Here is a 27,768-nt window from a genome sequence, read left to right as displayed (position 1 = left end):
GTTAAAGCACCAAGAAAACAATCAATAGACTTGGTAAAGTTCCAAGAATATGTACTCCCTGCCCTATAACCACTGCTTAGGATTCTTAATCCCTTTGACATTTACCCCACCGGCGCCTTCTTTAAAATATCTACTCCCTAAGTCAAAATACAAGTAATATTTCTTTGAAACCCAATACAAGCTTGTTAAGTAAATCTGAAGGAAATACAGAAGTGAGGTACCACCTGTGATAATGGCTTTCATCCATACCTAAATTGCGAATCTTTTAAAACCCGAACTCATTAACAGTACGGCCGTTCCCACGGAAGGTTTCAGAAACGGCTGTCATTCATGTGGGGAGTTACGTAGGACAGGTGGGGGGCTACGTGAGACTAACAGGCTACTGGCAGTACACGGTGACCCCAGGCTGCCGCGACGTGCGAGACGAGTCCCGCACGCCCCAAGGCGACCCCTCGCCCACACACCCTATCTGCCGCTCTGCAGGAGTGTCTACAGTCTGGCCGCAGCGCACCCAGAGGATTCCGACCCCGAAGAACATGGAAACAGGCGTCCAGCCACTTCTCTTACCTGAGGATCATAGAGCACCACGGAACAGGATGTGCCGAAGGCCAAAAGTCCTCCGGGCCCGGAGTTCCAGCTCAGGGCTCCCCGCACCCGGTTTGGGCAGCAAAACACGTGAGTTACCTCCAGCACGGGCGCTACCATGTTGCTGGCTGGGCCGCGGCGGAGGCCTGGACGCGCACTTCCGCCCTCGGAGCGGAACTACCCGCGTGGTGGCCTTTCCTGCTGGCGTTATCCACACCGCTTTTCAGAGGCGTCCGAGGGCGGGGCGGAGGCGGCCACGCCCACGCCGGGCCCGCCCACTCTCCTGGCGCGAGTGGTCTTTAGAGTCTGGGCGCAGCTAGCTACCGGCACTCTGTGCTGGACCGTGGCCTAGCGCCCAAGCACAGGCTGCGTCGCAGGAACGAAGACCCGCGTGGAGTAGCTCAGGGTCCTCCACAAAGACCCGGGGCTCGTGTGCCGCGGGAGCGTCAGGAACGTCCCGCTGCCCCTCACGGCCAGGCTCCCAGCAGCGGACGGAAGCTGGCCGGGGAAACTCAAGAGCGAATCTCGGGCCTCAGAGCGGCGCAGGGCCGGGGAGAGGCTGGACGAAAGGGCCCCTAACTGGTGCCGGCTCTCACAGCCTGCTCGGACCGCGCCTTCGTCTCACCCGCCCCTGCGAGCCCCGCGGCGCGGACGAACAGGCGGACTCGTGGATCCGCCTGACAGGGACGGGGTTCCGGGCCGCACTGCGCATGCCCTGCAGTCATGGCTGGCGGAGGCGGTGGTTCGCGGCGGCGCGCTGCGCGCGGCGGTAATTAGTAATTGTCCTCCTGCTCCTGGGAGGCGAGGCGCGTGGGGCGCGGCTTCCCGGTGGCTGCGCGGCGGTACCCCAGCCCGGCCCGAGGGGCAGCCGGGCAGATGAGACCGCCGCTTCTCCGTGCCCTGTAGAGGCTTCTGAGACAGAAGCACGGACCGGTTCCGAGCCCTCCGGACCGCCCGCGGGGAACTGAACCGGCGCGCGGGGCCGGGCCGTGGGACGGCGAGGCCGCGGAGAGGTGAGTCCCGCAGGTCCGGGAGGGGACAGCGGAGAGGGGGAACCTCGCGGTCCGTGGAGGCCGGACTTCCCAGTTTCGGGTGCATAGATGGGTTTCGGAGTCCAGCGGAGGACTTTCGGAGGAAACGGTCTGTCCTGTTCATCTCATATTCGAGGAAGGTACTGTCGTGTTTAAAAATACGAAAGCCTTTGGAAGCAGTTTTGTGCCCTTTTTTCCCGTTTTCTGCACTCTCCCCTTTTTCCAGGCCCTTGTCTTTAGGTTTTCTTTTTTCTTCAACACACGCTGACTTGTAGGGAAGAACCGGCGGCGGGTCCTTAACCGCCCTAAGTAAGCATCCTCCCGGGAGAAAGGCATGGAGCTGCCCTCTGAGCCACCCGTTTGTGTTTGTCCCCACCCACTCTGGTCCTTGACTTTCTCTTCTGCGAATGATTTCTTAATCTTTATCCTTTGCATATTAACTGAATTCCCAAAACTTCAGGCCCGGAAAATTGTTCTTTGAGGAGTCTAGCCCTGTAAGGTGCTAGCCCTCCTAGCACTAGCTTTTCCTGGTGCAGGAGACGGCTGAAAGTGGTAGAACTAAGTTACCCCGTCCTTGCTCTCTAGCTCTAGAACCGACCTCCACCTCTTTGGCTGAAGGCAGGTGAATTTGGTCACAGTCAGCATCCATCATTGGTGCTGGACATCTGGGTCCTGAGATATCAGTCCTTCTGCTTATCTGGACTGTACCTTCCCTTGTTTAACTGAGTTCTGCTTTTCAAGGCTCGATTTTTTTTTTTTTTAATAAAATGGGATTTCTTGTTAAGATTTTTTTTTTTAAGATTTAAATCTCTACACCCAACGTGGGGCTCAAACCTACAACCCTGAAATCAAGAGCCACTGAGCCACCAAGGCGCCCCAAGGCTCAACTTGATTCTTTTCCTGGAGGTTAGGCCTTTGGTTCCAAATACTATTGTGTGAATGAGTGATGATAGTCCATGATAAAATTTTTACTGTTTTATAGGAACATAACGATTTTTTTAATGAAGTTTAATTAGAGGTGACACACCTGTTGGGATGAGCACTGGGTGTTGTATGGAAACCAATTTGACAATAAATTTCATATTAAAAAAAAATAGAGGTGACATTTTGCAGTCATTCAAGAGAATGAGATCAATCTGTATGTACCAACACTGAAAGGTGTCATTTGTTGAGTGGGAAAAAGGATCCGATTTGTGTCATTAAAGGACACATCTACTTGACTATGGATAGAAAATATCCTAAGAGATATACAAGACACTGGCAAAATGGGTTGCCTTTGAGGAGTGGGATTGGGAGAGAGAAGACTTAAATTGATTTGTATACAGTTAAGAAAAGTTATAAATGTGAATTCTGAGATTACCGTTTCTACTTTTTTTTTCCGATGTTAAAAGATTGTTTTATGAAAAAGAAAAAAAAAGATTGTTTTATGAAATAATAATGATGGTGGAGATAATTGGGTTTTGTTTCCTTTTGAATCATTGTTCTTACCATAACAAATTACCAGTATGGCTGCAACCACATGAATCTCTCCAGTTTCTGCATTATTTGTTGCTTTCTCAGTGCTAATTATGGTCCCTTAGCACTCAGTTGTTCTCCAGTTGTTTCATGTATATTCAAGGGTAGGGCCTAGAATTCTTTGTATTTTTGTATATTTCTTTATATTTGTATATTTGTATATTTCTTTATATTTTCACTGTATGTAGCATTACACTAACCATACTAAATGATACTCTGTAAACCTTGATTGTTCAGTATCAATTTTCAGCATGAAATTTCTTAATTCATAAAAAGTGAAAGCAAGAATTTTTTTTCTGTTTTCTCTAGGAAGGTGCAATGGCGAGGAATTTATCTGTAATCTTGATTCTGACCCTCACCCTGTCAGTCACAAATCCCCTCCACGAACTAGAACCAGCAACTGCTTTCCCTCAGACCACTGAGAAAATTATTACAAATTGGGAATCTGGCATTAACGTTGACTTGGCAGTCACCACACGGCGACATCATCTACAGCAGCTTTTCCATCGCTATGGAGAAAATAATTCCTTGTCAGTTGAAGGATTCAGGAAATTGCTTCAGAATATAGGCATAGATAAGATTAAAAAAATCCATATACACCATGACCACGACCATCACTCTGACCATGATCACCATTCTCACCGTAATCATGCTCCTTCCAATAAAAATAATCGGAAAGCTCTTTGCCCAGACCATGAGCCTGATAGTTCGGGTAAAGATCCCAGAAACAGCCAGGGAAAAGGATCTCACCGATCAGAACATGCTAACAGTAGAAGGAATGTTTTAATCAAGGATGGTGTTACGGCTAGTGAAGTGACCTCCACTATGTATAACACTGTCTCTGAAGGAACTCACTTTCTAGAGACAATAGACACTCCAAAACCTGGAAAACTTTTCCCCAAAGATGTGAGCAGTTCTACTCCACCCAGTATCACAGAAAAAGGCCGGATGAGCCAGCTGGCCAGTAGGAAAACAAATGAATCTGTGAGTGAGCCCAGAAAAGGCTTTATGTATTCCAGAAACACAAATGAAAATACTCAGGAGGTAAGATGACTGCTTTTCGTTACGCCTGCTTGTTTGTCCCATCATTGCCGTTCTATCTTTAGTTGTAAGGAGTATAAAGTAAAAATAAAATGATGAATTACTGAAAAGGGAATGTCTGCTTTCTCATCCAGGCATTTGGTCCAAAAGTCCTGATCTCTACTGTGTTATAAACATTCCTGATACAAAACTTGGGGGATAGTTTTTTGGTAACGATGGTGCTGGCAGCTAAAACTATTTTCTAATAGAATTGAAAATGAGTGTGGAAATCAGTTATCAGAGTTATTTTTGGAGTAAATACCTTTAAAAGGTAGATTTTGTTCATGAGAAGTAGAAAATGGGAGTTCACAAAAGCAGCAGTTAGAATCCATCTTTTAGGGAAAGGTGTGGCTGAAGACACAAAAGAAGGCAAGAAGAATAGTGTTACCTTTTTGGAAGAGGTATCTCTGTGGCTTGTGGAGTCCTAGCTGCCAAGAACCATGTGGTGGACAGATTAAAAGTCTGGGCAGTGAGGTTCTGAATTCATGTATTTTTCTTAGACTAGACTTCCAGACTGTGCACAGTTTTCCTTGGCTGAGAGAGGTCAAGAACAAGGAATTAGTTGGTACACATTAATGAGCAAAACTTAAAGAACACTTCATTCAAATCATCATATGACTGTACCAATTCCAGAATAATCTTAATGGTCATTCCCATAGCAACACCGGTAATAAAGTTTGTTCTGAGTAGTATTTGCCAAGAACTGTGGGAAGTTAAAGTAACTTTACAGAAGATGAGAAACAGGTGCCACTGCCAATTTTGTGTATGTGTGAGAAGGGGCGTTCAGATTACCTAGAGGGGATTCTCTTCAAACTGAGCTTGTCGTCTAATTACGTTGTTGAAACAGCTGCCTGCTGGTACAGGTTTGTTTTATTAACCAGCCTTGCCCTCCACAAGAGTAATTGGCATAATTTAATCTCTCGTTCTTGTAGAGCTTTTGCCAGGGAGATAGAACTGAGCTAAGTTTTGCAAGTACAGTCATTGCTGGAAGAGTGACATGTTTTGGACTTGTTTAGGCCAGGTAGGGTAGCGTTAGTACTAAATCAACATATTTCTCAATCTCTAATGAGCTCCCATCTCAAAATTAAAGCTCATTTCCTTAATAGGTTTATACAATGAGTTAACAGGCTTGTGAATGTCCATTTATCCTGAAGGTTATTCCGCTCAGGGCTTTCTCTCTAGATGATTTAAACTGCTTCTCCCAAGAAGTAGGCAGAAGAAGTGGGACACCACCATTGTCACACAGTATCACCAAGAAGCTTGAGGCAAGTTCCAAAGTACTCAAAACAACAGTTGATGCTAATGGGTTGACTTGAAAAAATAAGGAAGTAGCTTCAGTGTGGAAAGGGTGTTGTATCATCAGACAATTTTTTTGGATTGTCTAATGGGAATGCTTTCTGGTGATTTTCACTGCTTTGTTTCCCACAGTGTTTCAATGCGTCCAAGTTACTCACGTCTCATGGCATGGGCATCCAGGTTCTGCTGAACGCAACAGAGTTCAACTATCTCTGCCCAGCCATCATCAATCAAATTGACGCTAGATCGTGTCTAATTCATACAACGAGTGAAAAGAAAGCTGAAATCCCTCCAAAGACCTATTCTTTACAAATAGGTAGGGTAGCCTTTCTTATGTAAAGATCATTTCAAGTAGGTATATTTATGTTGTCCTTTTCCCTATATTGACATGAATCCATTCATTTTCAGCCTAATCTTAATTGTTCTCTGCCCTGAGTGTGAACAAAGCAAGTTGGTTAGCCTTGCCTTAAAAACAAAAATATACTGTAAGTGAGGACATCCCACAGGGCCATCCAAAATTTGGGCTTTTTCTATGTTGTCACACTGTTTCAGAAGGTCAGAGTTAATATCTGCTGTTTAGGAGCCTAATGGTATGTTCTTATTAATAAATTAATAAACTAGGATAAGTTCTGCTCTACCGTAGACCTGTGTTGCTCAAAAAGTATGGTGAATAGTTGCTTTGTTCACTGAAGAAATTATTGAATTCCTGGTTTCCTTCTCTTTCATCCTTTCTTTTTTTTTTTTTTTTTTTTTTTTTAACTCTTCTCCCTTTCATAATTTAGCTGTATGGGAGTCGAAAAGCTCAGTTCCCAAATGATGTAGAAATCATCGTTGGTAGCAGTATTCTGCCCTCTTTTCACCCCCATCTGAAAGAGCTTTCCACTAGACTTACATTCTTTACCAGGAGGGTTCAGTCAGGTTGTTGATTTGAGCCAGCAGCAGGTTTCTTGGTCATTGCTCTATTACCACAGTCCTCTACCACTGAGTTTGTATTTCTTTAGCTTAAGAAATGCAACTTGGGGCGGGGTGGGGCGTGGGGGGCGGTGAGGTGGCGCCCGGGTGGCTCAGTTGAGTGTCTGCCTTCAGCTTGGATCATGATCTCACAGTTCATGAGTTCAAGCCCCACATCAGGCTCTCTGCTGTCAGTACAGAGCCTGCTTCAGATCCTCTGTCCTCCTCTCTCTCTGCCCCTGCCTCCCTCTTTCTCTCTCTTCGAAAATAAATGGATAAACTTAAAAAAAAAAAAAAAGAAAGAAAGAAAGAAGATTAAGAAATGCAACTTGGGGGTGCCTGGTGGCTTAGTTGGTTAAGTATCCAAATCAAATCAATTTCGGCTTATGTCATGATCTCAAGGTTTGTGATATCAAGCCCCACGTCTCATTGGGCTCTTCACTGACAGCATGGAGCCTGCTTGAAAATTCATTCATTGTCTCTCTCTCTCTCCCCCCCCCACGCCTGCCATCTCCCCCCCGCCCCCCCATCTCACCCTCTCCCCCACCCCTGCTTGTGTGCATGCGTGCTCTCTCTCTCTCAAAATAAATAACTTTTAAAAAAACTCTTAAAGTTTAACAATTATGTAATTTTCCTTTTGCTGTGTTTTATTTGACAGCCTGGGTTGGTGGCTTTATAGCCATTTCCATCATCAGTTTCCTGTCCTTGCTGGGCGTTATCTTAGTGCCTCTCATGAATCGGGTGTTTTTCAAGTTTCTCCTAAGTTTCCTTGTGGCACTGGCTGTCGGGACATTGAGTGGTGATGCTTTTTTACACCTCCTCCCACATGTGAGTACAGTCACTTGTCTTATTAGTATATTTTATTATTCAACATTGAAAAAATTCAAGAACTTTTGGTTTGTACTAGAATTCTTTGTGTTGGTATATATAAAAGGTTAGAGATTTGGTTTAGAAAAGTTGATTTTTTTTTTTTTAATTTTTTCAACGTTTATTTATTTTTGGGACAGAGAGAGACAGAGCATGAACGGGGGAGGGGCAGAGAGAGAGGGAGACACAGAATCGGAAACAGGCTCTAGGCTCTGAGCCATCAGCCCAGAGCCCGACGCGGGGCTCGAACTCACGGACCGCGAGATCGTGACCTGGCTGAAGTCGGACGCTTAACAGACTGCACCACCCAGGCGCCCCGAAAAGTTGATTTTAAAGTACATTTGCTGGAGGGGTGCCTGGGTGGCTCAGTCGGTAGAGCATCTGACTTGGGCTCAGGTCATGATCTTGCAGTTCACGAGTTCAATCCCCACATCGGGCTCTGTGCTGACAGCTCAGAGCCTAGAGCCTGCTTTCGATTCTGTGTCTCCCTCTCTCTCTGCCCCTCCCCTGCTCATGCTCCGTCCCTGTCTTTTAAAGTAAGATAAAACATTGAATAAATAAATAAAATATATTTGTGGCAGTGCCTGGCTGGCTCAGTCAGAAGAACATGCAACTCTTGATATCAGGGTTGTGAGTTCAAGACCCATTTTGGTTGTAGAAATTACTTAAATAAAACTTAAAAAAAATTTTTTTTAGGGGTGCCTGGGTGATTCAGTCAGTTAAGCATCCGACTTTGGCTCAGGTCATGATCTCATGGTTTGTGAGTTTGAGCCCCACATCAGCTCTGTGCTGACAGCTCAGAGTCTGAAGCCTGCTTCAGATTCTGTGTCTCCTTCTCTGCCCCTCCACAACTCACGCTCTATCTCTTTCAAAAATGAATAAACATTTTTTAAAAAGTTAAAAAAATTTTTTTAATAAAATTAAACAAAAAACTGGTAACTGAAAGCTGCATTTTTGTTCTAGATCTGCATATATGTTCATGGTTTGTTTTTTGCTTTTTTTCTTTAAGGGACTTTATTAAATAAAGAATTTAACTTTTTGAACCCAGTTAATAGAAGGAGACAGATTCTGCTCAGATATTACTGTGATAGATTGTAACGTGAATTATCTGCTTACATTAGTGTATTTGCCACAGAAATATAAACTGATTCTCTGTGTACTCAAGAAACGAATTTTCCTTGAGAGTTGAATTTATGAGATTCACACTCATTGACACAAGTAAATTCTTAAATTATGTAAAGTTTATTTGATAGCTCCATTAAATACTTAAAATAATAGGATCTCATCCTTTAAATTTTCCTCAGAGGTTCATAGGTAAGCAGGGAAAAAAATCATTCCTAGAGTACTACATATATTTTGCTGTGATGAGTTCCCTGGGCCCCAGAAGGCACTTGTTCAGGAATACCTGCTGCACCAAGCAGCTGATGGGTAGGGTGCCCCGTGCCCCGCCCCCCATCTTGTCTCGGCTGGTGTGCTCCACACTCAGTTGCCTGACACGCAGTGGTGGCAGTTCCTACCGCACCCAGCTGCGGACTGCTGGGGCCACACACCTGGATCTCAGGTACCTGCCAGGGCCCGTGATACACACGGGGCTTCTTGTAACCACAGTGACAGGACTAGTGTGGGCTTTTTCAGTTTGGAGTGTAGACAGTAAACACTGTATGTCTGTTAAATCTGGCAGTTCCCTGCTATCTGTGGCCCTGGTCACTTGTCAAACATTGAAAATACCCGTTACCTATGTGAGAGTTACTAAGGAAGGTATCTGTCTTCACACTAAACAAATGCAGTCTGTTAAGTGCCTTAGCACATGGTACATTAAGATCTAAATTGCTAGCTGACTGCGGGTCATTTTTTTTTCATGTATTGAACTTCCCTCTGAGCTCTGAAGTATCCCATTACTTGACTAATTCTGAATGTTTTCGTATTTGACCTTATTATCTTGGCCAGTTTTTCTGACACACACATTGTTTTCCCTTTAGTCTCACGCAAGTCACCAGCACAGTCACAGCCATGAAGAACCAGCAATGGAAGCGAAGAGAGGGCCACTTTTCAGTCATCTGTCTTCTGAAAACATAGAAGAAAGTACCTATTTTGATTCCACGTGGAAGGGTCTGACAGCTCTGGGTGGCTTGTATTTCATGTTTCTCGTCGAACATGTGCTCACATTGATCAAGCAGTTTAAAGATAAGAAGAAAAAGGTAAGAAAAAGTACTGTGTACTTACTATACATCAGACATTTATTTGAGTAGTACTCTAACTAGACTGTTAGCTGAGCTTGTCCAGGGGGTGTGATCTTCATTTGAGAGGAATTCAGTACCCTGAGATAATTTTTGTTCCCAGAGGCATTCATATTATTGATAGCCCGGGAGTTCTCTATTTTCAGTGTTCCTTTCAAACTCAGGCGAGGGAAAGAACTGCAAAGGATGACAATCTGTATAAACGACCAAACAAGACACAAACAGAGCCTTAAAGCCTTAAAGGTCAGAAGCATCGCGATTATGGCCTTTATAGTGGCAATGGTTTCACGGGGATATATACCCAAGTTCATTGATTTATATACTTTAAATGTGCACAGTTTTCAGTGTCAATCATACCTGTCAGTAAAGGTTTGCTTGTGTTTTTTTAAAGAAGCATTATGGATACACTGTTGGTATTTATTGGTAGTTAGCATTAACTGCTTGATTAACTTTATTCACCCAGTAGCTGAATATTCTGTTGCATTTAAGAGGGTTTGTGACTTTCACAGTCTTGTCCTTTGCAAATTGACACCAGAAAGTAGTATGAAGGCAAACAGTAGGCTCCTTATCTCTGGTAAAAACACTCAATGTGTCGCCTGTGGTTATTTGCCACCTCTCGTCTGATGTGACCAGGCAAGTCAGTCAAAAGACTGTCTTTATGGAAACTTGTAAAAAGGGCACGTGCACATCTTAGATGTCTTAATTAATATAAAACATTCATACATTCATATTCTGGTCATTTGATGTTGACCAGGATTTTGAGTTGGAGTTCCGTATGACCATTGTTTTCCTATAGCCATGCGACTTCATCCACAATCTCCAATTTCAGTTTCTCTCAAGTTGAGCAAGAGGTTATACGTTAGCAAAGCTATTCGAAGGTAGAGTTTAGGTTTTGTAAATTTTTAAAGTTTTATGCAGTGGTTGCTTTACATAACTTGATAGTCTTTTTTTTTTTTTTTTTTTAGCACCTTGCCTTTGAATCTTTCAAAAGCATTCAACTTAAGGTTTCACAGATGTACCTATTCTCACCATCATTTCACAATTTGAGCTGTACGTAATTTAATTGTGCAATTACAATAACAAGTATAACTGGCATGCAGAGGTTTGAAAACGAACATAGTTGTTCTTGCTGAACACAGAGCTCCCTGTGGGAAACAAGTGCGTGTATGACCAGGAGAGTGCCTCGTTCATCCTGTGACTATTTGCCCCGATAGATTTGACATCCACTAAAATCTCAAGCTACAAATTTTGAGCCGCCTTCTTGCTGGACCTAAATTTAGTGGAAAGAAAGGAAGTAAGAATAGCTTGTTCATTCTTAATCCAGGAGTCCTCTTCCACGTTCCCATCGTCCCACGCACTTCCCTGGGACTAATTTGAGGATATATCCTACTTGTTTACATTCTCTGGAATTCTTTCCTTAGAAAAACAAATGATCCTTTTTAGTTTTCTTTTGGAAGAGGTGGGGGTTTAGAGGTCTGTTTGTATTGTTGTCTCCCTGGTTCAAATGCCATCATTTCTTTAACATTCTAATTTCAATTTAGTTTTCAAATTTACCTAAAGATAGCTTTTCTTTAATCTGGTACTCTTTAATATGAGACTCTTAAGAAGCAGGTTCTCTCTTATTTAATAGAGAACAATTATTTTTAAACTCCAGGTTATAATCCAATGAGTTGTGAAATCAGTCTTCTGTCATCACCAATGTTTTTAAATTATTTTTATGTTTATTCATCTTAGAAAAAGCACAAGTGGGGGAGGATCAGAGAGAAGGAGAGACAGAATCCCAAGCAGGCTTGGCACCATCAGAGCAGAGCCCGATGTGGGGTTCACACCCATAAACCATGAGATCATGACCTGAGCCAAGGTCAGGAGTTGGACACTTAACTGACTGAGCCACCCAGGCGCCCCATGACCAATGTTTTTAAATGCATCAGTGATATTACGATGTATTATGTCTTTTACTATGTACACATTACTTTGTCTTGTAGTCGAAGAAGCTTGATGATATCTTTTCTAAAATAGTTTCTACTGGAATATAAACTGTTAAGACCCAGGACCTCTGCCACATCTCCAATGCCTAGAATGCCATCTGGCACATAATAGATACTTAACAAATATCTGTTGAATGTATAAGAAACATTAAATAAAAACTCTCCATTATATGGTGAGTGTTGAGAGCTTCTTCAGCCTCATAACAGGACATTTTACCTAGCATTTTCCTTAAGACATCCATTCTGTACTCTGGACGATTCCATATATCATACTATGTATGTCAATCTGAAATCTCTATATGCAGACTAGGTTACATCTCATACTTTATAGATAGTTGGGCCTTTATAATAAGTTCAACCTCAAAACCTTTTTTCTACCAGTGAAAGTTATTGCTCACTCTAGGAACCTGAAAGTCATCTATAACATCTCCCTTATCCTCATATCCAAGCTAGTTTTATTAAATACATCCACAGTCTTTCAGTTTCTCTCCCTCTTCTTTGCTATCATGCTGGTCTAAACCATGCTTATCTCCTACCTAGGTGTTAGCAGTCACTTCCTAACTGGACTGTCTACATTATTTTATTGTTTTCTTCTCCCAGTCCAGAACAGAGCAGGCAAAGTCATTTGTTTAAATGGAAAATCTGGTGAAGTTGTAACCACCACTGAAAATCCTTCCAGTGACTTGTTGATACTTTCAGGACAGAGTCCACACTTTTAACTTGATTTGCATTGTCTAGGTCTCTTTCTGCCACCCAGCCTCCTCTCTAGCCCCATCTCTGACCTACTAAGCCCCAACCACCTTACGTTGCTTTCATTGGTGGGGTGGGGTGGGGCTGGCCCCTTCCTGTTGTAGGGCCCTCCCACCTGCTTTTTTCCCTGCTTGGAATACATCCACCTCTGCTCCTCCACAGCCACCCTACCCCCCACAAACTCCTGCTTTCTTTAGGTCTTGGTATAAGTATCATATTCTCAAGGAAACCTGTCCTGGAACTTAGTTGCGTCTTGTTATACACTCTCATAGCACTATGTGTTTTTCCTTTATAAAACATATCAAAAATAGCCATTGAAGAATTGTTTAATCATTGTATCTGTGCAGTCTCCCTTCCCGTGGGTGATAAGCTCCATGAAAACGGAGACCAGGCGTATCTTGTTTTATGCTATATTGCCAGCACTTAGCATAGGGAACATTATGGGTCCCCAATACTTATAGAATGAAAGAATTGGTTAAACTGTAGGTTCTAGGGTGAGTCATTGCCCAATAAGAAAGCGTTAACTGAAGTGATATAAAATATCCTGAATTCATTTCTTGTCTCAAATATTGAAGTACTTTCTCTGTTTAAGGCATTAAGCTAGGGGTAGGTATAAAGATATGTCTGTGGAGACTCCTGGGTAGCTCAGTGTAAGCATCTGACTCTTGATTTCAGCTCAGGTCATGATCTCAGCATTCTTGAGATCAAGCCCCGTGTCCAGCTCTGTGCTGACAGGGCAGAACCTGCTTGGATTTTCTCTCTCTCTCTCTCTCTCTCTCTTTCTCTCTCTCTCTCTCTCTCTGTGTGTCAAAATAAATAAACATTAAAAAAAAAAAAAAGATGTGGGGGCCTGGGTGGCTCAGTCGGTTAAGCGTCCAACTTCAGCTTATGATGCTGACGGCTCAGAGCCTGGAGTCTTGGATTCTGTGTCTCCCCCTGTCGCCAACCCCCATCTCAAAATTAAATAAGACATTAAAAAAAAAAAAAAAAAAAAAAGGGAGTACCTGGGTGGCTCAGTTGGTTGAGCGTCCGACTTTGGCTCAGGTCATGATCTCACAGTTCGTGGGTTCAGGCCCCGTGTCGGGCTCTGTGCTGACAGCTCAGGGCCTGGAGCCTGCTTCAGATTCTGTGTCTCCCTCTCTCTCTGCTCCTCCCCTGCTCACACTCTGTCTCTCTCTCAAAAATAAATAAAGATTTTTAAAAAAATTTTTTTAAAAGATGTGTCTGTGTGCTTGCCTTTAAAAATGTATAAGAATGTACAGATATTTTATATGCTGTCACCAGAATGAAATCTCAGGTCCAGTAGTAATTAAATCATATTCAAAAGTACTGCAAATAAGAAATATATTATTTGTGTGACAGTTTTGAATACTGAATATTGACAGATGTTGAATGTCATTTTGAATATTACCTTCTACATGAGTAAATCATGCATAGGCACCAATGTTCAAATGGTGACCATTATGCTTGGGCTCAGAGGTAAGGATAATATCTCAAGCATGGTATTGAGGTGGTTAAAAAACCTAATGATAAGTTTAAGGCTAACCAGTAGAGATTTGTTGAAAAAAAGAAAGCTGGGGGCGCCTGGGTGGCTCAGTTGGTTGAGTGTCCAACTACGGCTCGGGTCATGATCTCACAGTTTGTTAGTTCGAGCCCCGCGTCGGGCTCTGTGCTGACAGCTCGGAGCCTGGAGCCTGCTACTTGTTCTGTGTCTCCCTCTCTCTCTGCTCCTCCCCTGCTCACATGCTGTCTCTCTCTCTCTCTCAAAAATAAGTAAAGATTTAAAAAAAATTTTTTTTTAATAAAAAAAGAAAGCTTGTTAATGGTGTTTTATTACAGGAAAAGTATTTTAGTTTTAATAGGAAATACTTAATCAGTGTTACAGTATAGTTTCAGGTTATAAAAAGTATGGGAAATATGTGGTTTCAGTGTCCAAAAGAGGAATGGAGAGAGAACCAAGTAGTTGGTTAGCAGCTCACTAAATGCTGGAGAAAATGTCTCTAGTTGATTCCAAATTGATAGCCTGGGGCAGAGTTCAATTTTAATGTGTGTATGAATCATCTGGGCATCTAATCTAGTTAAAATCCCTATGTTGATTCATTAGGTCTGGAGTGTGGCCCAAGATTGTTCATTTCTAACAGGCTCCCAGAGCACACTTAAAAGTAGATGACATGGGGGACATTGAGAAAGATGACTATGTGATTTTGCAACATTTCCTATTATTGGAGCTTTGACAATTCACCTTTCTGAGCAGTTATTACGTCTAGAACACACTACTAGGTGCTGTATAAGTTAACTATAGGCCCTGCCTGCCTTTGGATGACTTTTATTCCAGTAAAGTTCGTTTACTGTGTTGTCTTTTTCTGAATCTTTTGCTTAACTGTTTGTTTACAGTTGTACACCTAAGCAAGTCAACTGTTTTAAAGTATGGCTTTCCCTTGCCATTTTAGAATCAGAAAAAACCTGAAAATGATGATGATGTGGAGATTAAGAAGCAGCTGTCCAAGTATGAATCTCAACTTTCAACAAATGAGGAGAAAGTAGATGCAGACGATCGTAAGTCTTAACACATCTGAGGGCTGGAGGTAGTCGATTGCTCTGTGATTTACAGGCAGCTTAGACTATCTGGAAGAGAGGGGACTATGTCCCTTTTTAAATGTTTTCTTTTTTACTTTTGAAATATCTTATACCTTTTCTTCTTAATTGTAAGTTGTTTATATTATATTTATTTTTCCAGAGGTAAATTCAGACATACAGAGAAGTTTCAAGAATAATAAAGAATTTCTGTATCTCTTTCGTATATTCCCCAGTTATTTTACCTACGTTTATCATTCTGTTTCTCTGTGAGTACACATACACAATTTTTTGCTAAACCATTTGAAAGTAAGTTACAGATGAGATGTCTGTGTATCCCCAAATGCTCAGTATGTTTTTTTTTTTTTTTTTTTTTAAGAAAAAGGACACTGTGCTCTATAACTACAGTTCAGTTACTGAAATCAGGAAATTAATGCTGATACTATGCCATTATCTAGTCTCTGTAGATATCATTCATGTTTTTCCAGTTGTCTTAATGACTCCTTTATATTCTCCCTCCACCCAAAGAAAAAATTGGTCCAGAGTATAATCCAGAATCAAATGTTGCGTCTAGTTGTCCCCCACTTGGGGTTTCTCTCTCTCTCTTTTTTTTTTTATGATTAATTGATCATTTTGGGCAGGAATACCACAATGTGATATTGTATCCTTTTCAGTGACATGATGTGCCACCTAACATGATGCTCCACTGTAAAGTTCCTATTTTTCCTGTAACCTGACTATTAGCTTGGCATTTCTTGTTAGACGGATTGAGTTAATAAATTTTTAAACCAGACTCCTCGCCATCAACTCTTTCATTGTTCATTGTGTCCAGTTTCACTGGCCTTCTTGTCATTCTGTGAGCACACCAGGTTTATCTCGGAGCCTTGCATTCGCTGTTGTTTCTTCTTGAAAGCCTCTTATCAGATCTTCACACAAATTCCTTCTCCCATCATTTGGGGGTCAGAGGCCTTCCTTGATCACCAAAAGACAAAGGTTTCCCGGTCACTGTCCTTCACATTAACCTTTTCTGTTTTTTTCCATGCTTTCTGGTGCCTTAAATGACCTTATTTATACATGTGTTTCCTTATCAAATATGGCTGTCACCCCACAAGAACGTAACTTCCTTGAAGGTAGAGACCTTGTCATGCTCCATTCCATCCCCAGTGCCCAGCAGGGTACTGGCCAGTGTAGGTGCTCACTACATAGTTGCCAGCTGACAAAGGAGAAAAAACTACTTTTTTGCTACTGCCTACTTGTAAGGTTTCCTGTCCACCCTTTGTTTTTTCACGTTTTTTTCTCTAAAGAGTAAGTGAAATGTTCTTGCTCTTTTTCTTGTGTCTCTTCTCTCTTCAGCCTTTTTAATGGAGTCCAGTGAAATATGTAACATTGAGCAGAAATAGCTGCCCTAGGATTGGACCACAGGGTCAGAATGTTCCCAAGAAAAGTGTCATCAGTGGACAAGACAAAGAGAAAAAAACAAAACTTTATTGTTGCAGTTTAATTTACTTCTCTTTGCACAATAAATGGTCCTTGGTGATAATTGTATTTCAAATACAGTACTTGTTTTTCCTTGAACTTTGCCCTCAAAACAGAAGAAGTTGGATGATAGGATTAAGCATGTTTTTTATTTCCAAATTTCAGTATTTTTCTTAAATGTTTTTCTAAAGTATGTGGTGCTTTTATAATCAAGAAAACAGTCATCTTTCAAAAATGTAAGGAGGCAGATATTAACACTGTATGTTAACTAACTGGAATTTAAATAAAAACTTGAAAAAGAAAAAACGTAAGAAGGCAAAAGAAATCAAGGAAGAATCTGAGCGGTTGTTATTGAAGGCTAAAGTTTAAAATCCATTCTTAATCTGTGAGACCATTTCTTAAAATTCAATAAAAACCTGTTGATGTTTGTATTTTCTTCTTTCTTTCTTTCTTTCTTTCTTTCTTTCTTTCTTTCTTTCTTTCTTTCTTTCTTAATTTACATCCAAGTTAGTTAGCATATATTGCAATTATGATTTCAGGAGTAGAATCCCATGGTTTATCCCCTACATAGAACACCCAGTGCTCATTCCAACAAGTGTCTCCCTTAATGCCCCTTACCCATTAGCCCATCTCCCCTCCCACGACCCCTCCAGCAAACCTCAGTTTGTTCTCTATATTTAAGAGTCTCTTCTGTTTGTCCCCTCCCTGTTTTTATGTTATTTTTGCTTCCCTTCCCTTATGTTCATCTGTTTTGTATCTTAAATTCCACATATGAGTGAAGTCCTATGATATTTGTCTTTTTCTGACTGGCTCATTTCACTTAGCATAATATCCTCTAGTTGCAAATGGAAAGATTTCATTCTTTTTTGCCAAGTGATATTCTATTTGTGTGTGTGTGTGTGTGTGTGTGTGTGTGTGTGTATACACACACCGCACTTTCTTTATGCATTCATCTGTCAATGGATGTTTGGGCTCTTTCCATACTTTGGCTATTGTCGATAGTGCTGCTATAAACATTGGGGTGCATGTGCCCCTTGAAAACAGCACACCTGTATTGTTTGGATAAATACCTAGCAGTGCAATTGCTGGGTTGTAGGGTAGTTCTATTTTTAATTTTTTGAGGAACCTCCATACTGTTTTCCAGAGTGGCTGCACCAGTTTGCATTCCCACCTACAGTGCAAAAGAGATCCTCTTTCTCTGCATCCTCACCAACATCTGTTGTTGCCTGAGTTGTTAATGTTAGCTATTCTGACAGGTGTAAGGTGGTATCTCAGTGTGGTTTTGATTTGTATTTCCCTGATGATGAGTGATGTTGAGGCTCTTTTCATGTGTCAGGCATCTGGATGTCTTCTTTGGAAAAGTGTCTGTTCATGTCTTTTGCCAATTTCTTCACTGGATTATTTGCTTTTTGGGTGTTGAGTTTGATACATTGTTTATAGATTTTAGATACTAACCTTTCATCTGATATGTTATTTGCAAATATTTTCTCCCATTCCTTAGGTTGCCTTTTAGTTTTGTTGTTTGTTTCCTTCACTGGCTGTGCAGAAGTTTTTATCTTGATAAGGTCCCAATAGTTCCTTTTTGCTTTTGCTTCCCTTGCCTCTGGAGATGTGTTGAGTAAGAAGTTGCTGCAGCCAAGGTCAAAGAGGTTTCTGCCTGCTTCCTCCTCGAGGATTTTGATGGCTTCCTGTCTTACGTTTAGGTCCTTCATCCATTTTGAGTTTATTTTTGTGTATGGGGTAAGAAAGTGGTCCAGGCTCATGTCTGCATGTCGCTGTGAAGCCTGATCATGTTTTTCATAAGCTTCACTCTGTTTAGTACTTGCCATGCTCTAAGATCTTTTTGTCAGTGATCTTTGTCAGTGGGACTGTTTGAAATGTGTCCAGGCACATTAACAAAGTTTTCTGACTCTTTCCCAATGTCCTTTGTGTTTATACCTAGGACCTGAAGGCTATTTACGAGCAGACTCACAGGAGCCTTCCCACTTTGATTCTCAACAGCCAGCAATCTTGGAAGAAGAAGAGGTCATGATAGCTCATGCTCATCCGCAAGAAGTCTATAATGAATATGTACCCCGAGGGTGCAAGAATAAGTGCCATTCGCATTTCCATGATACCCTCGGCCAATCAGACGATCTCATTCACCATCATCATGACTATCATCATATCCTCCACCACCACCACCACCAAAACCACCACCCCCACAGCCACAGTCAGCGCTACTCTCGGGAGGAGCTGAAAGACGCCGGCATCGCCACATTGGCCTGGATGGTGATAATGGGCGACGGCCTGCACAATTTCAGCGATGGCCTGGCAATTGGTATACATCTACATAGTTGCTTGTTGTTTGACTCTGAAAATGTCACATTAAGCTACCAGTCCAATTTTAACAAAGAATAGGTTGATTTTGATAAGGCTGTTAACTTCTAAGATTATCAAAATGTTATTTCTTCTGTAGCTACTTCGACAACGAAGTTCTCAATAAATATTAGGTAAGGTTAAGTGCTACAACTGCCTAGCCCATTACCTAACTTGTAACTATCAACAGTTATTTTAATTTGCAGTCTTAAGATCAAGATCTAATGTGTACAGAGCATGTGTTTTGGTTTTGTTTCTGTTTACATTTAAGTTCCCTTATCTATAAAATAGTATTAAGGGAAGAGAATTTTCATCATCTTTTATACCAAAATCATCTTGGCATGTCTGATAAGTTCAGTTACGAATCTCTATCCAAAACACTAGTTTTTGCTATTAAATTGTTGTATCACAATCGAGAGATAATAGAATACTTATGAGTTTTAGTAACTTGATGCTGGAAGGAGCAATGGAAATGATTACTGGTTCGGCAGCTGAGGCCTGGCAAAGCGAACCACCTGCCCCAGGAGGTAGTGCTGTTGTGCAGCCGGGCAGATGCGCCCAGGCCTTGGCCCCCTGGAAGCCTGGTGCTCTCCCTCCTGTATGTACTGTGCACAGCATGAGCAGCAAAGGAGGACGTGCAGGTGCTCAGTCACCCTGTATAAGCAGTCAGTTATATATGGTGTTAGCTTTTAAAATGGGGGGAGCCATTTGTCCTAGACTGTCCTTGGTAGACAATGAAAGAATGAATGAATGTAAACAAGTCTAATTACATAGTGAATTCTTCTGAGGCCAGCGAAACTCCTGACTGCTGTGTTTTCTTTTAAACCTTTTAAATCAGTTTATTTTTTACATAAATGTTTTACGTGGTTGCAGTTACTTCCCAGGTCTGTGGGAAGATCCTCTAATCACTCTGAGGCATAGGGGAACTTTCCCTTCTCTCTCGTACCTGCTTATGCTCCACTGGGAAATGTAAACCTAATGGAATGTAATCTAACATTACTTATAAAGGAGATACGGAGTACAGCTGGGAAAGTTCTGTTTATTTACGACCAGAATATGGTTCACATCTTTTACCTTGTTTCGTAAGCTGGTAAGTTGTTTTTAAAAACACCCACGATATAATGTAGCCAAACTTTCTCTGATTTTTACCCAGGGGCTGCTTTTACTGAAGGTTTATCAAGTGGTTTAAGTACTTCTGTTGCTGTGTTTTGTCACGAGTTGCCACATGAATTAGGTAAGAGAACCACATAAATGGCATTTTCCAGGGGGATGAAGTATCCTAGTATTGCTGGCTTTTGCTATTCAGAGTTCCAGCAAACTTCTTTGTAATTTTCATGCCTTCTTAGAAGTCTGCTAACCTGTCTAGCTTTCTTTTCTTACTGAGTACAAGTTGTACAAGTTTGTTTCCAGCCAGAACTCTGACCCTATAAGTATAATTACACAATTGTCCATGTGGGGTTGCCAGAGAGAAACCTGGGTCTCCTCCCATGTCCTCTTTCCCTACCACATATCTTCTTACACCAGCATGCTGGTGACATCAGTGATCATTATCTTCATACCTACAATATGAATAAGACCACAGGAATAAGAGTCATCTTTTGTTAACAGAGATAAGTTGGCAAAGAGACTTGTTACAGCTGAAGAAAAGGGAAGTTGATGAATTATGTTTTGAATATTTTTCTCTTCTGTCACCAGGACTTAAAACCTTCCCAGAGTTGTTCTGGATCCCAGTTCATGTCTTTGTTTTTCTTTTTACAGACACATATTTGCACACACCTGTGATGCCATTTTCACTTTTGCTCCTTGGCATGTGTTCTGCCATTCACAAGGCCTCCCATCTGCCTACTCAATGTTTATGATCCTCAACATCTGGTTTATGTTCCACATTCTAGATCCTTCATGCTTCATTAAGCCTCTCTCAGCTATTCCTATCTTAATTTGTCTCTTTCTCCTTTTATAACTGGAACATTAGACTCTTTAGCTCTTAATTATAAATTGCCTTTATCATATGCTAATCATTTCATCTGTTCTCCACTCTCTTCTTGATGGCCAGTTACAAGCTTGTTGAAGACAGTGCAAGACCACAATAGTAGGTTTGTGGTATTTATCATTCATCGACAAAGTGAAAGCCATAACAAAAACTGGAAAAAAATAATTTAGGGGTCCTGGGTAGCCTAGTTGGTTAAGCATCTGACTCTTGATTTCAGCTCAGGTCATGATCTCGGTTTGTGAATTTGAGCCCCACATCAGGCTCTGTGCTGATAGTGTGGAGCCTGCTTGGGCTTCTCTCTCTTTCCCTCTCTGCCCTCTCTCTCTCTCTCAAAATAAATAAATAAACAAGCAAACAAACAATCACAAACTTAAAAACCAAAATCTTAATTTATAGAGCTGTTAGGTGATTTACACTAACACTGTTAACCCCTGGGTAATTCTTAAGTTTGCTGCTTTTTCTTTTCCCCTCAAAAAAATTAGAGAATTTTGTAAATTGGGAAATCTGTTGGGTTTGTGTCTTAAAAGTGAGCTTTTATTACTTTGTCCCTCTTTGTTTTCTATGAAAGGTGACTTTGCTGTTTTACTAAAGGCTGGCATGACTGTTAAGCAGGCTGTTCTTTATAATGCTCTGTCAGCCATGCTGGCATATCTTGGAATGGCAACGGGAATCTTCATTGGTCATTATGCCGAAAATGTTTCTATGTGGATATTTGCACTTACTGCTGGCTTATTCATGTATGTTGCTCTGGTTGATATGGTAAGTTTTTAAGAAGTTTAATTATAGTGTTGATGAATGATAAAATAGAGAAAATGCTCAGTGAAATCTTATTTTTATAAAGGCTTTAGATTAAGGGGCATCTGGTTGGCTCAGTAGAGCATGTGACTCTTGATCTCAGGGTTGTGAGTTCAAGCCCCACACTGGGGATAGAGCTAACTTTTTAAGTAAATAAATAATAAAAAGGCTTTATATTAAATGCTGTAGTGATAAGGGAATCTATACTTTAGTAAAATAACATAGAAAATACAGGCTCTTTAGAGTTTATCTTTTTGGATTATTGATCACAAGCACATTTATCCTAATGTGTATCAGGATACACAGAAATATCTACCCCTTTCTGATGTGTCTTCTTGAAGGTAGAATCTCAGTAATCAGGTATTGAATTGTGTATAGATTTGTAGGAAACCCAGCGCATGTCACATTTTGTTGGCATGCTGTGTATACTTGAGAATGTTCATAAGTTTCTTACTAATGGACAAAGGAGTTACTTTTTTTTTTTTGTCACCAAAATCCACACAATAATCCCAGCTAATCTGCCGAACTTCTATATAATGTAAGAGTTCCAGATCTCTGAACTTAGGTGAGCTATATGTCATGTTCAGTTCAGCTATACACAGTAACTGAAGCAGCATAATCAGTATAGCTCTTCATCTTATAGTGGAGCAAACTGGACCAATAAAGACTGTGGCTTGTTGAGCATACTGTGAATAATCATTATTAATTAAACTGCTGGGAGGGGTGCGTGTGTGGCTCAGTTGATTATCAAGTGTCTGACTCTTGATTTCGGCTCAGACCATGATCTCGTGGTTCGTGGGATCAAGCCCTGCATTGGGGTCTGCGCTGATGGTGCACGTGCTCCGTATGCACGCGCTCTCTCTCAAATAAGCATAAAAAAAGATAAACTGCTGGGAAATGCTGTGTGGCAGTATTAGCTAGAGTCAACATGTCCTGTTTTAAGGTCCTGTTTTAAGGAGTTGACTCAGTATATCCAGCTACGTATACAACTAATATTACCGTATACTATATACTATATACTGTTCTGTAATAAAAACAAATTTGTGGTTCTGAAAACTTAAATGTTGCCCTTTTTTTTTTTTTTCTTTAAGGTACCTGAGATGCTGCACAATGATGCTAGTGACCATGGATGTAGCCGCTGGGGATATTTCTTTTTACAGAATGCTGGAATACTTTTGGGTTTTGGAATTATGTTGCTTATTTCCATATTTGAACATAAAATTGTGTTTCGTATAAATTTCTAATTAGGGTGTAACTTCTAGAGTAGCTTAAAAAATATAGCTGTCTGTAGTTTGAATAGGTCATAGGGAAATGAGAGTTCTTACGCTGTGATATGCAGACTTTACAGTTAGTGGATTTTGTGTGTTTTTTTTAATTGAATATTTCCATTTGTTGTGCTTTATAAGGTCAGTTTTGGTGGTAACATAAAGGTACGTTTTAATATTTAAGTTATTCTGTTTTGGGAATATGAGCTGTATGTGCAATTTACCAGTTTTACCAGTTTATTGTATAAACAAGAGATTTGGCATGACATATTCTGTATATTTCAGGGAAAATGTCTTGAATCCTTTTTGTAGAACTAATCTAACACAGCAAGCTCCATGCTGGATGTCAGGCCTCTGAAGAACTGCTGGTGTTGAGGAGCAAGGACACACACAAAGCCTAAGATACCAATAAAGCTCGTACTGAATTTAAGCTAAGAAATAAAAAGAAGAATCTGTAAGAATAAAGAAGACACAGATACCTTACCCAAAAAAGTCACAAAACTAGTTATAAAAGAGAAGGAAATTTTTGAATTAAAAAAAAGCAGTATTAGTATAGAGTACACATGCATAAACATTTTTGTCAGAGTAAAATAAACCACAGTGAGCACTTTTTACTAATTTAGTTGTACATTTAACTTTGTATAATAGAGAAGTCTTAAGTATATTTAATGAGCTCAAGCATATATAGCTTAACCAAGAAATTGGAATCTTAAAATATTTGTATGGAGATATACCGGATGAGTACGAGTAAGTTTATGTATGGTCAGAAAACTTGGCTGTTGAGTGTTCTGGTTATCTGGTTTGCCAGATGTCAGCGTATTAGAACTTTGAGATAGGTAAAGACCTGAAAACCATTCTGAGTGTAATTTGACTTCTTGGATTCAGAAAGTACTTTGGTATCTTTCAGTGCTTCAGTGTTGTCACTTTCAGCAATTATCATGTTTATATGTAGTACTTTAGACATACTAGGGCTGTCTGTGGCATTCTCTAGATGTTGCTTTTCTACAAAATAAATCCCCCATGTCAGCTTGGTATCAGATACCTGATTTTCTTTTCTGTCTTTTACCGTCGTAACCATTTGTAAGTGTACAGTTCATTAAAGTATATTCACCCTGCTGTGCAGTGGGTCTCCAGAGCTTTTTCATCTTGCAGAACTGGATCTCTACACCCACTAAATAACAACTCATTTCCTCCTTCCGCAGCCCCTGGTAACCACCATTTTACTTTCATCTCTATGAATTTGAGATGTCTAATTTTAAGTACAATCCAGATTATAGTATACTTATCAACTCATTTATATTATTAGGTGGCCTTAACTCCGTTTGAAAATCTTTTCCACCAAGACAATGATCCACAATCTGTTCCAAGCTGCCCCTAGTTTTTCTTTTATAACAACCAGGGCCTTAAGCCCGAGAAGCATTGATACCCTACGTTCTAGAGAATCAGAAGAAAATTGGACAAAACCCGATGGCCTACTGAGAGTCAATTGGACTATCATTTCTATTCCCCAAACCAAGTGACAGGGATGGATATGGGTAACCAGAGAATGACTTGGATTTAGGGTGCCTCAAAGCATGACATGAGGCGTCTCCTCTAGTTCAATGATTACTGTGCTTCAGACTTCTGCCCACAGACCTACCTTACTGCTACTACTAAATCACTGCAAGATGAGGAAGTTCTGGAAGAGCTGGAAATGTTCCTTGAGTTTGGGGAACACAGACTTCATAGACTCTGAAGGTGGAAGGTGTGCAGGACCAGCCCACAAAACAATGAACTGGAAATAATTCCTACTCCAGGTTAAACTCCTTTGTAGATCTGTGGAAGATTTAAGTAGTTTCCATGGCTCCATATGGGGGAGAATGGAGATGAGAAGAAAATGTAGGGGGGCGCCTGGGTGGCTCAGTCGGTTGAGTGTCCAACTTGAGCTCAGGCAATGATCTCACGGTTTGTGAGTTTGAGCCCCACGCCGGGCTGTGTGCTGACAGCTCATAGAGCCTGCTTTGGATTCTGTCTCCCCTCTCTCTGCCTCTCCCATGCTCACGCTCTGTCTCCCTCTGTCTCTCAATAATGAATAAATGTTTAAAAAAAAAATGTAGGAGCTGTAGAATATGAAACAAGCTGATCAGGCAGGGAGTGGGGGAAGGGTAGGGAAAACTTAAAAGACTGATAGAAAAAGGCACAAGTAATACCTTGAATGAAAAATGCATAGAGTAGATTATGTATACTTGAAAACTTTGTGGATTAATTTTCTGGAAAGTGGCCACTCAAGAAAAAAATAGAAAGTCAATTACTGTTAAAATAATCCTGTCGAAACTCCCGCCTTCCTCCTCCCAGACAAGGCATTGTTTGCTGTGAATTTTACCAAAACTTCAAGCAGCACATAAATCCCTAGGTTATTTATTTAAATAGCTTCTGGGATTAGAAAAAAAGAATGTTCACCATGTTAATTGAGGGTAGTGTAAGCTTGAAATAAAACCGTGCTGGGAAAGGCAGTCTACCTGGTGCCCTAAGACTCCCTACATTCTTGCTAGCTAGGTCAAGAATGGAGGACCCTGACCACTCTTTGCTTGGGTCATTTCTCAGTCAACAACATTGAAGGATGAGGTCAGAGACAAAGATCAGGCTTGTATATGAGGTGAATTCCCCAGGTTCAGCTGCTACACAGATTTATACCATGTACAACATCCACTGGAGACCTTTCACTTTGCTACTGTAGGATTTGGGGTCAAGAAGTACCGATGCAAATGCTTGCTATGCTGTGAGCAGTCAAATCCTTTGTGTCCCGGAAGTCTCATGTCTTCAGCCATTATCCCTGAAATATCTCAGGCTTGCTTGCAGCTTCTAAATTGGATAAAATCTCAGGCCCTCACAAAACTATAGGATTGTGTAGAAAAAGAAAAAAATGGATATAGGTACAAGAATCCTTTTTTTTAAATATGAAATTTATCGTCAAATTGGCTTCCATACAGCACCCAGCGCTCATCCCAACAGGTGCCCTCCTCAATACCCATCGCCCACTCTCCTCTCCCTCCCACACCCCATCAACCCTCAGTTCTCAGTTTTTAAGAGTCTCTTATGTTTTGGCTCCCTCCCTCTCTAACCTTTTCTTTTTTTCCTTCCCCTCCCCCATGGTCTTCTGTTAAGTTTCTCAGGACCCACATAGGAGTGAAAATATATGGTATCTTTCTCTGTATGACTTATTTCACTTAGCATAACACTCTCCAGTTCCATCCACGTTGCTACAAAAGGCCATATTTCATTCTTTCTCATTGCCACATAGTACTCCATTGTGTATATAAACCACAATTTCTTTATCCATTCATCCGTTGATGGACATTTAGGCTCTTTCCATAATTTGGCTGTTGTTGAAAGTGCTGCTATAAACATTGGGGTACACGTGCCCCTATGCATCAGCACTCCTGTATCCCTTGGGTAAATTTCTAGCAGTGCTATTGCTGGGTCATAGGGTAGATCTATTTTTAATTTTTTGAGGAACCTCCACACTGTTTTCCAGAGCAGCTGCACCAATTTGCATTCCCACCAACAGTGCAAGAGGGTTGCCGTTTCTCCACATCCTCTCCAGCATCTATAGTCTCCTGATTTGTTCATTTTAGCCACTCTGACTGGTGTGAGGTGGTATCTGAATGTGGTTTTGATTTGTATTTCCCTGATAAGAAGAGACATTGAGCATCTTTTCTGTGCCTGTTGGCCATCTGGATGTCTTCTTTAGAGAAGTGTCTGGGGCGCCTGGGTGGCGCAGTCGGTTAAGCGTCCGACTTCAGCCAGGTCACGATCTCGCGGTCCGTGAGTTCGAGCCCTGCGTCAGGCTCTGGGCTGATGGCTCAGAGCCTGGAGCCTGTTTCTGATTCTGTGTCTCCCTCTCTCTCTGCCCCTCCCCCGTTCATGCTCTGTCTCTCTCTGTCCCAAAAATAAATAAACGTTGGAAAAAAAAAATTTTTAGAGAAGTGTCTATTCATGTTTTCTGTCCATTTCTTTACTGGATTATTTGTTTTTCGGGTGTGAAAAAAAATTTTTAGAGAAGTGTCTATTCATGTTTTCTGTCCATTTCTTTACTGGATTATTTGTTTTTCGGGTGTGGAGTTTGGAGAGTTCTTTATAGATTTTGGATACTAGCCCTTTGTCCGATATGTCATTTGCAAATATCTTTTCCCATTCCGTTGGTTGCCTTTTAGTTTTGTTGGTTGTTTCCTTTGCAGTACAGAAGATTTTTATCTTAATGAGGTTCCAATAGTTCATTTTTGCTTTTAATTCCCTTGCCTTTGGGGATGTGTCAAGTAAGAAATTGCTGCAGCTGAGGTCAGGGAGGTTTTTTCCTGCTTTCTCCTCTAGGGTTTTGATGGTTTCCTGTCTCACATTCAGGTCCTTTATCCATTTTGAGTTTATTTTTGTGAATGGTGTGAGAAAGTGGTCTAGTTTCAACCTTCTGCATGTTGCTGCCCAGTTCTCCCAGCACCATTTGTTAAAGAGACTGTCTTTTTTCCATTGGATATTCTTTCCTGCTTTGTCAAAGATTACGTTGGCCATACTTTTGTGGGTCCAATTCTGGAGTCTCTATTCCATTGGTCTATGTGTCTGTTTTTGTGCCAATACCATGCTGTCTTGATGATTACAGTTTTGTAGTAGAGGCTAAAGTCTAGGATTGTGATGCCTCCCGCTTTGGTCTTCTTCTTCAAAATTACTTTGGCTCTTCAGGTTTTTTTTTGTGGTTCCATACAAATTTTAGGATTGCTTGTTCTAGCTTTGAGAAGAATGCTGGTGCAATTTTGATTGGGATTGCATTGAAGGTATAAACAGTTTTGGGTAGTATTGACATTTTAACAATATTTATTCTTCCAATCCGTGAGCACAGAATGTTTTTGCATTTCTTTATATCTTCTTCAATTTCCTTCATAAGTTTTCTATAGTTTTCAGCATACAGATCTTTTACATCTTTGGTTAGGTTTATTCCTAGGTATTTTATGATTCTTGGTGCAGTTGTGAATGGGATCA

At 41.0% G+C, this 27,768-nt stretch overlaps 2 protein-coding genes across 8 annotated transcripts in view; one reads left to right on the top strand and one right to left on the bottom strand.

Annotated features, from left to right (window-relative positions):
• Positions 1 to 722, bottom strand: part of ELP2 (elongator acetyltransferase complex subunit 2) — a 43,920-nt gene extending 43,198 nt beyond the window's left edge. For 5 of the 6 annotated variants that reach the window (XM_045042092.1, XM_045042097.1, XM_045042093.1 and 2 more), the window contains exon 1: positions 568 to 722. In XM_045042092.1, the coding sequence (XP_044898027.1) occupies positions 568 to 705 (138 nt within the window). In that variant the 5' untranslated portion in view covers positions 706 to 722. The remainder of the gene's footprint in view (positions 1 to 567) is intronic. The other variant, XM_045042096.1, reaches the window with a different exon arrangement.
• A 737-nt stretch (positions 723 to 1,459) lies between these two features.
• SLC39A6 (solute carrier family 39 member 6) lies at positions 1,460 to 23,797 on the top strand. Of its 2 annotated transcripts, none has more exons than XM_045042098.1 (10): positions 1,460 to 1,598; positions 3,441 to 4,175; positions 5,640 to 5,823; positions 7,117 to 7,286; positions 9,305 to 9,523; positions 14,751 to 14,856; positions 18,293 to 18,670; positions 19,862 to 19,942; positions 21,267 to 21,457; positions 22,585 to 23,797. In XM_045042098.1, exons 2-10 carry the CDS (start codon positions 3,450 to 3,452, stop codon positions 22,735 to 22,737), a joined length of 2,208 nt encoding a protein of 735 aa, XP_044898033.1. In that variant the 5' UTR covers positions 1,460 to 1,598; positions 3,441 to 3,449; the 3' UTR covers positions 22,738 to 23,797. The 2 variants fall into 2 exon arrangements, with proteins under 2 accessions (XP_044898033.1, XP_044898034.1); XM_045042099.1 differs by lacking the exon at positions 1,460 to 1,598 and adding an exon at positions 1,625 to 1,756.
• Positions 23,798 to 27,768: the final 3,971 nt, after the last annotated feature.

This window comes from Felis catus, chromosome D3 (genome assembly GCF_018350175.1).
Source record: "Felis catus isolate Fca126 chromosome D3, F.catus_Fca126_mat1.0, whole genome shotgun sequence".
Lineage (NCBI taxonomy): Eukaryota > Metazoa > Chordata > Mammalia > Carnivora > Felidae > Felis > Felis catus.
Note: the sequence above shows the minus strand (reverse complement) of the source record. Positions and strands in the feature narration are given on the sequence as shown.

Excerpts from the sequence above, each read along its gene's own strand:
- SLC39A6 (XM_045042098.1), top strand. The coding sequence starts at position 3,450 with ATGGCGAGGAATTTATCTGTAATCTTGATTCTGACCCTCACCCTGTCA. Across the intron at positions 4,176-5,639 it reads CAAATGAAAATACTCAGGAG|TGTTTCAATGCGTCCAAGTT; the intron begins GTAAGATGACTG and ends TGTTTCCCACAG. Across the intron at positions 18,671-19,861 it reads CAGCGATGGCCTGGCAATTG|GGGCTGCTTTTACTGAAGGT; the intron begins GTATACATCTAC and ends ATTTTTACCCAG.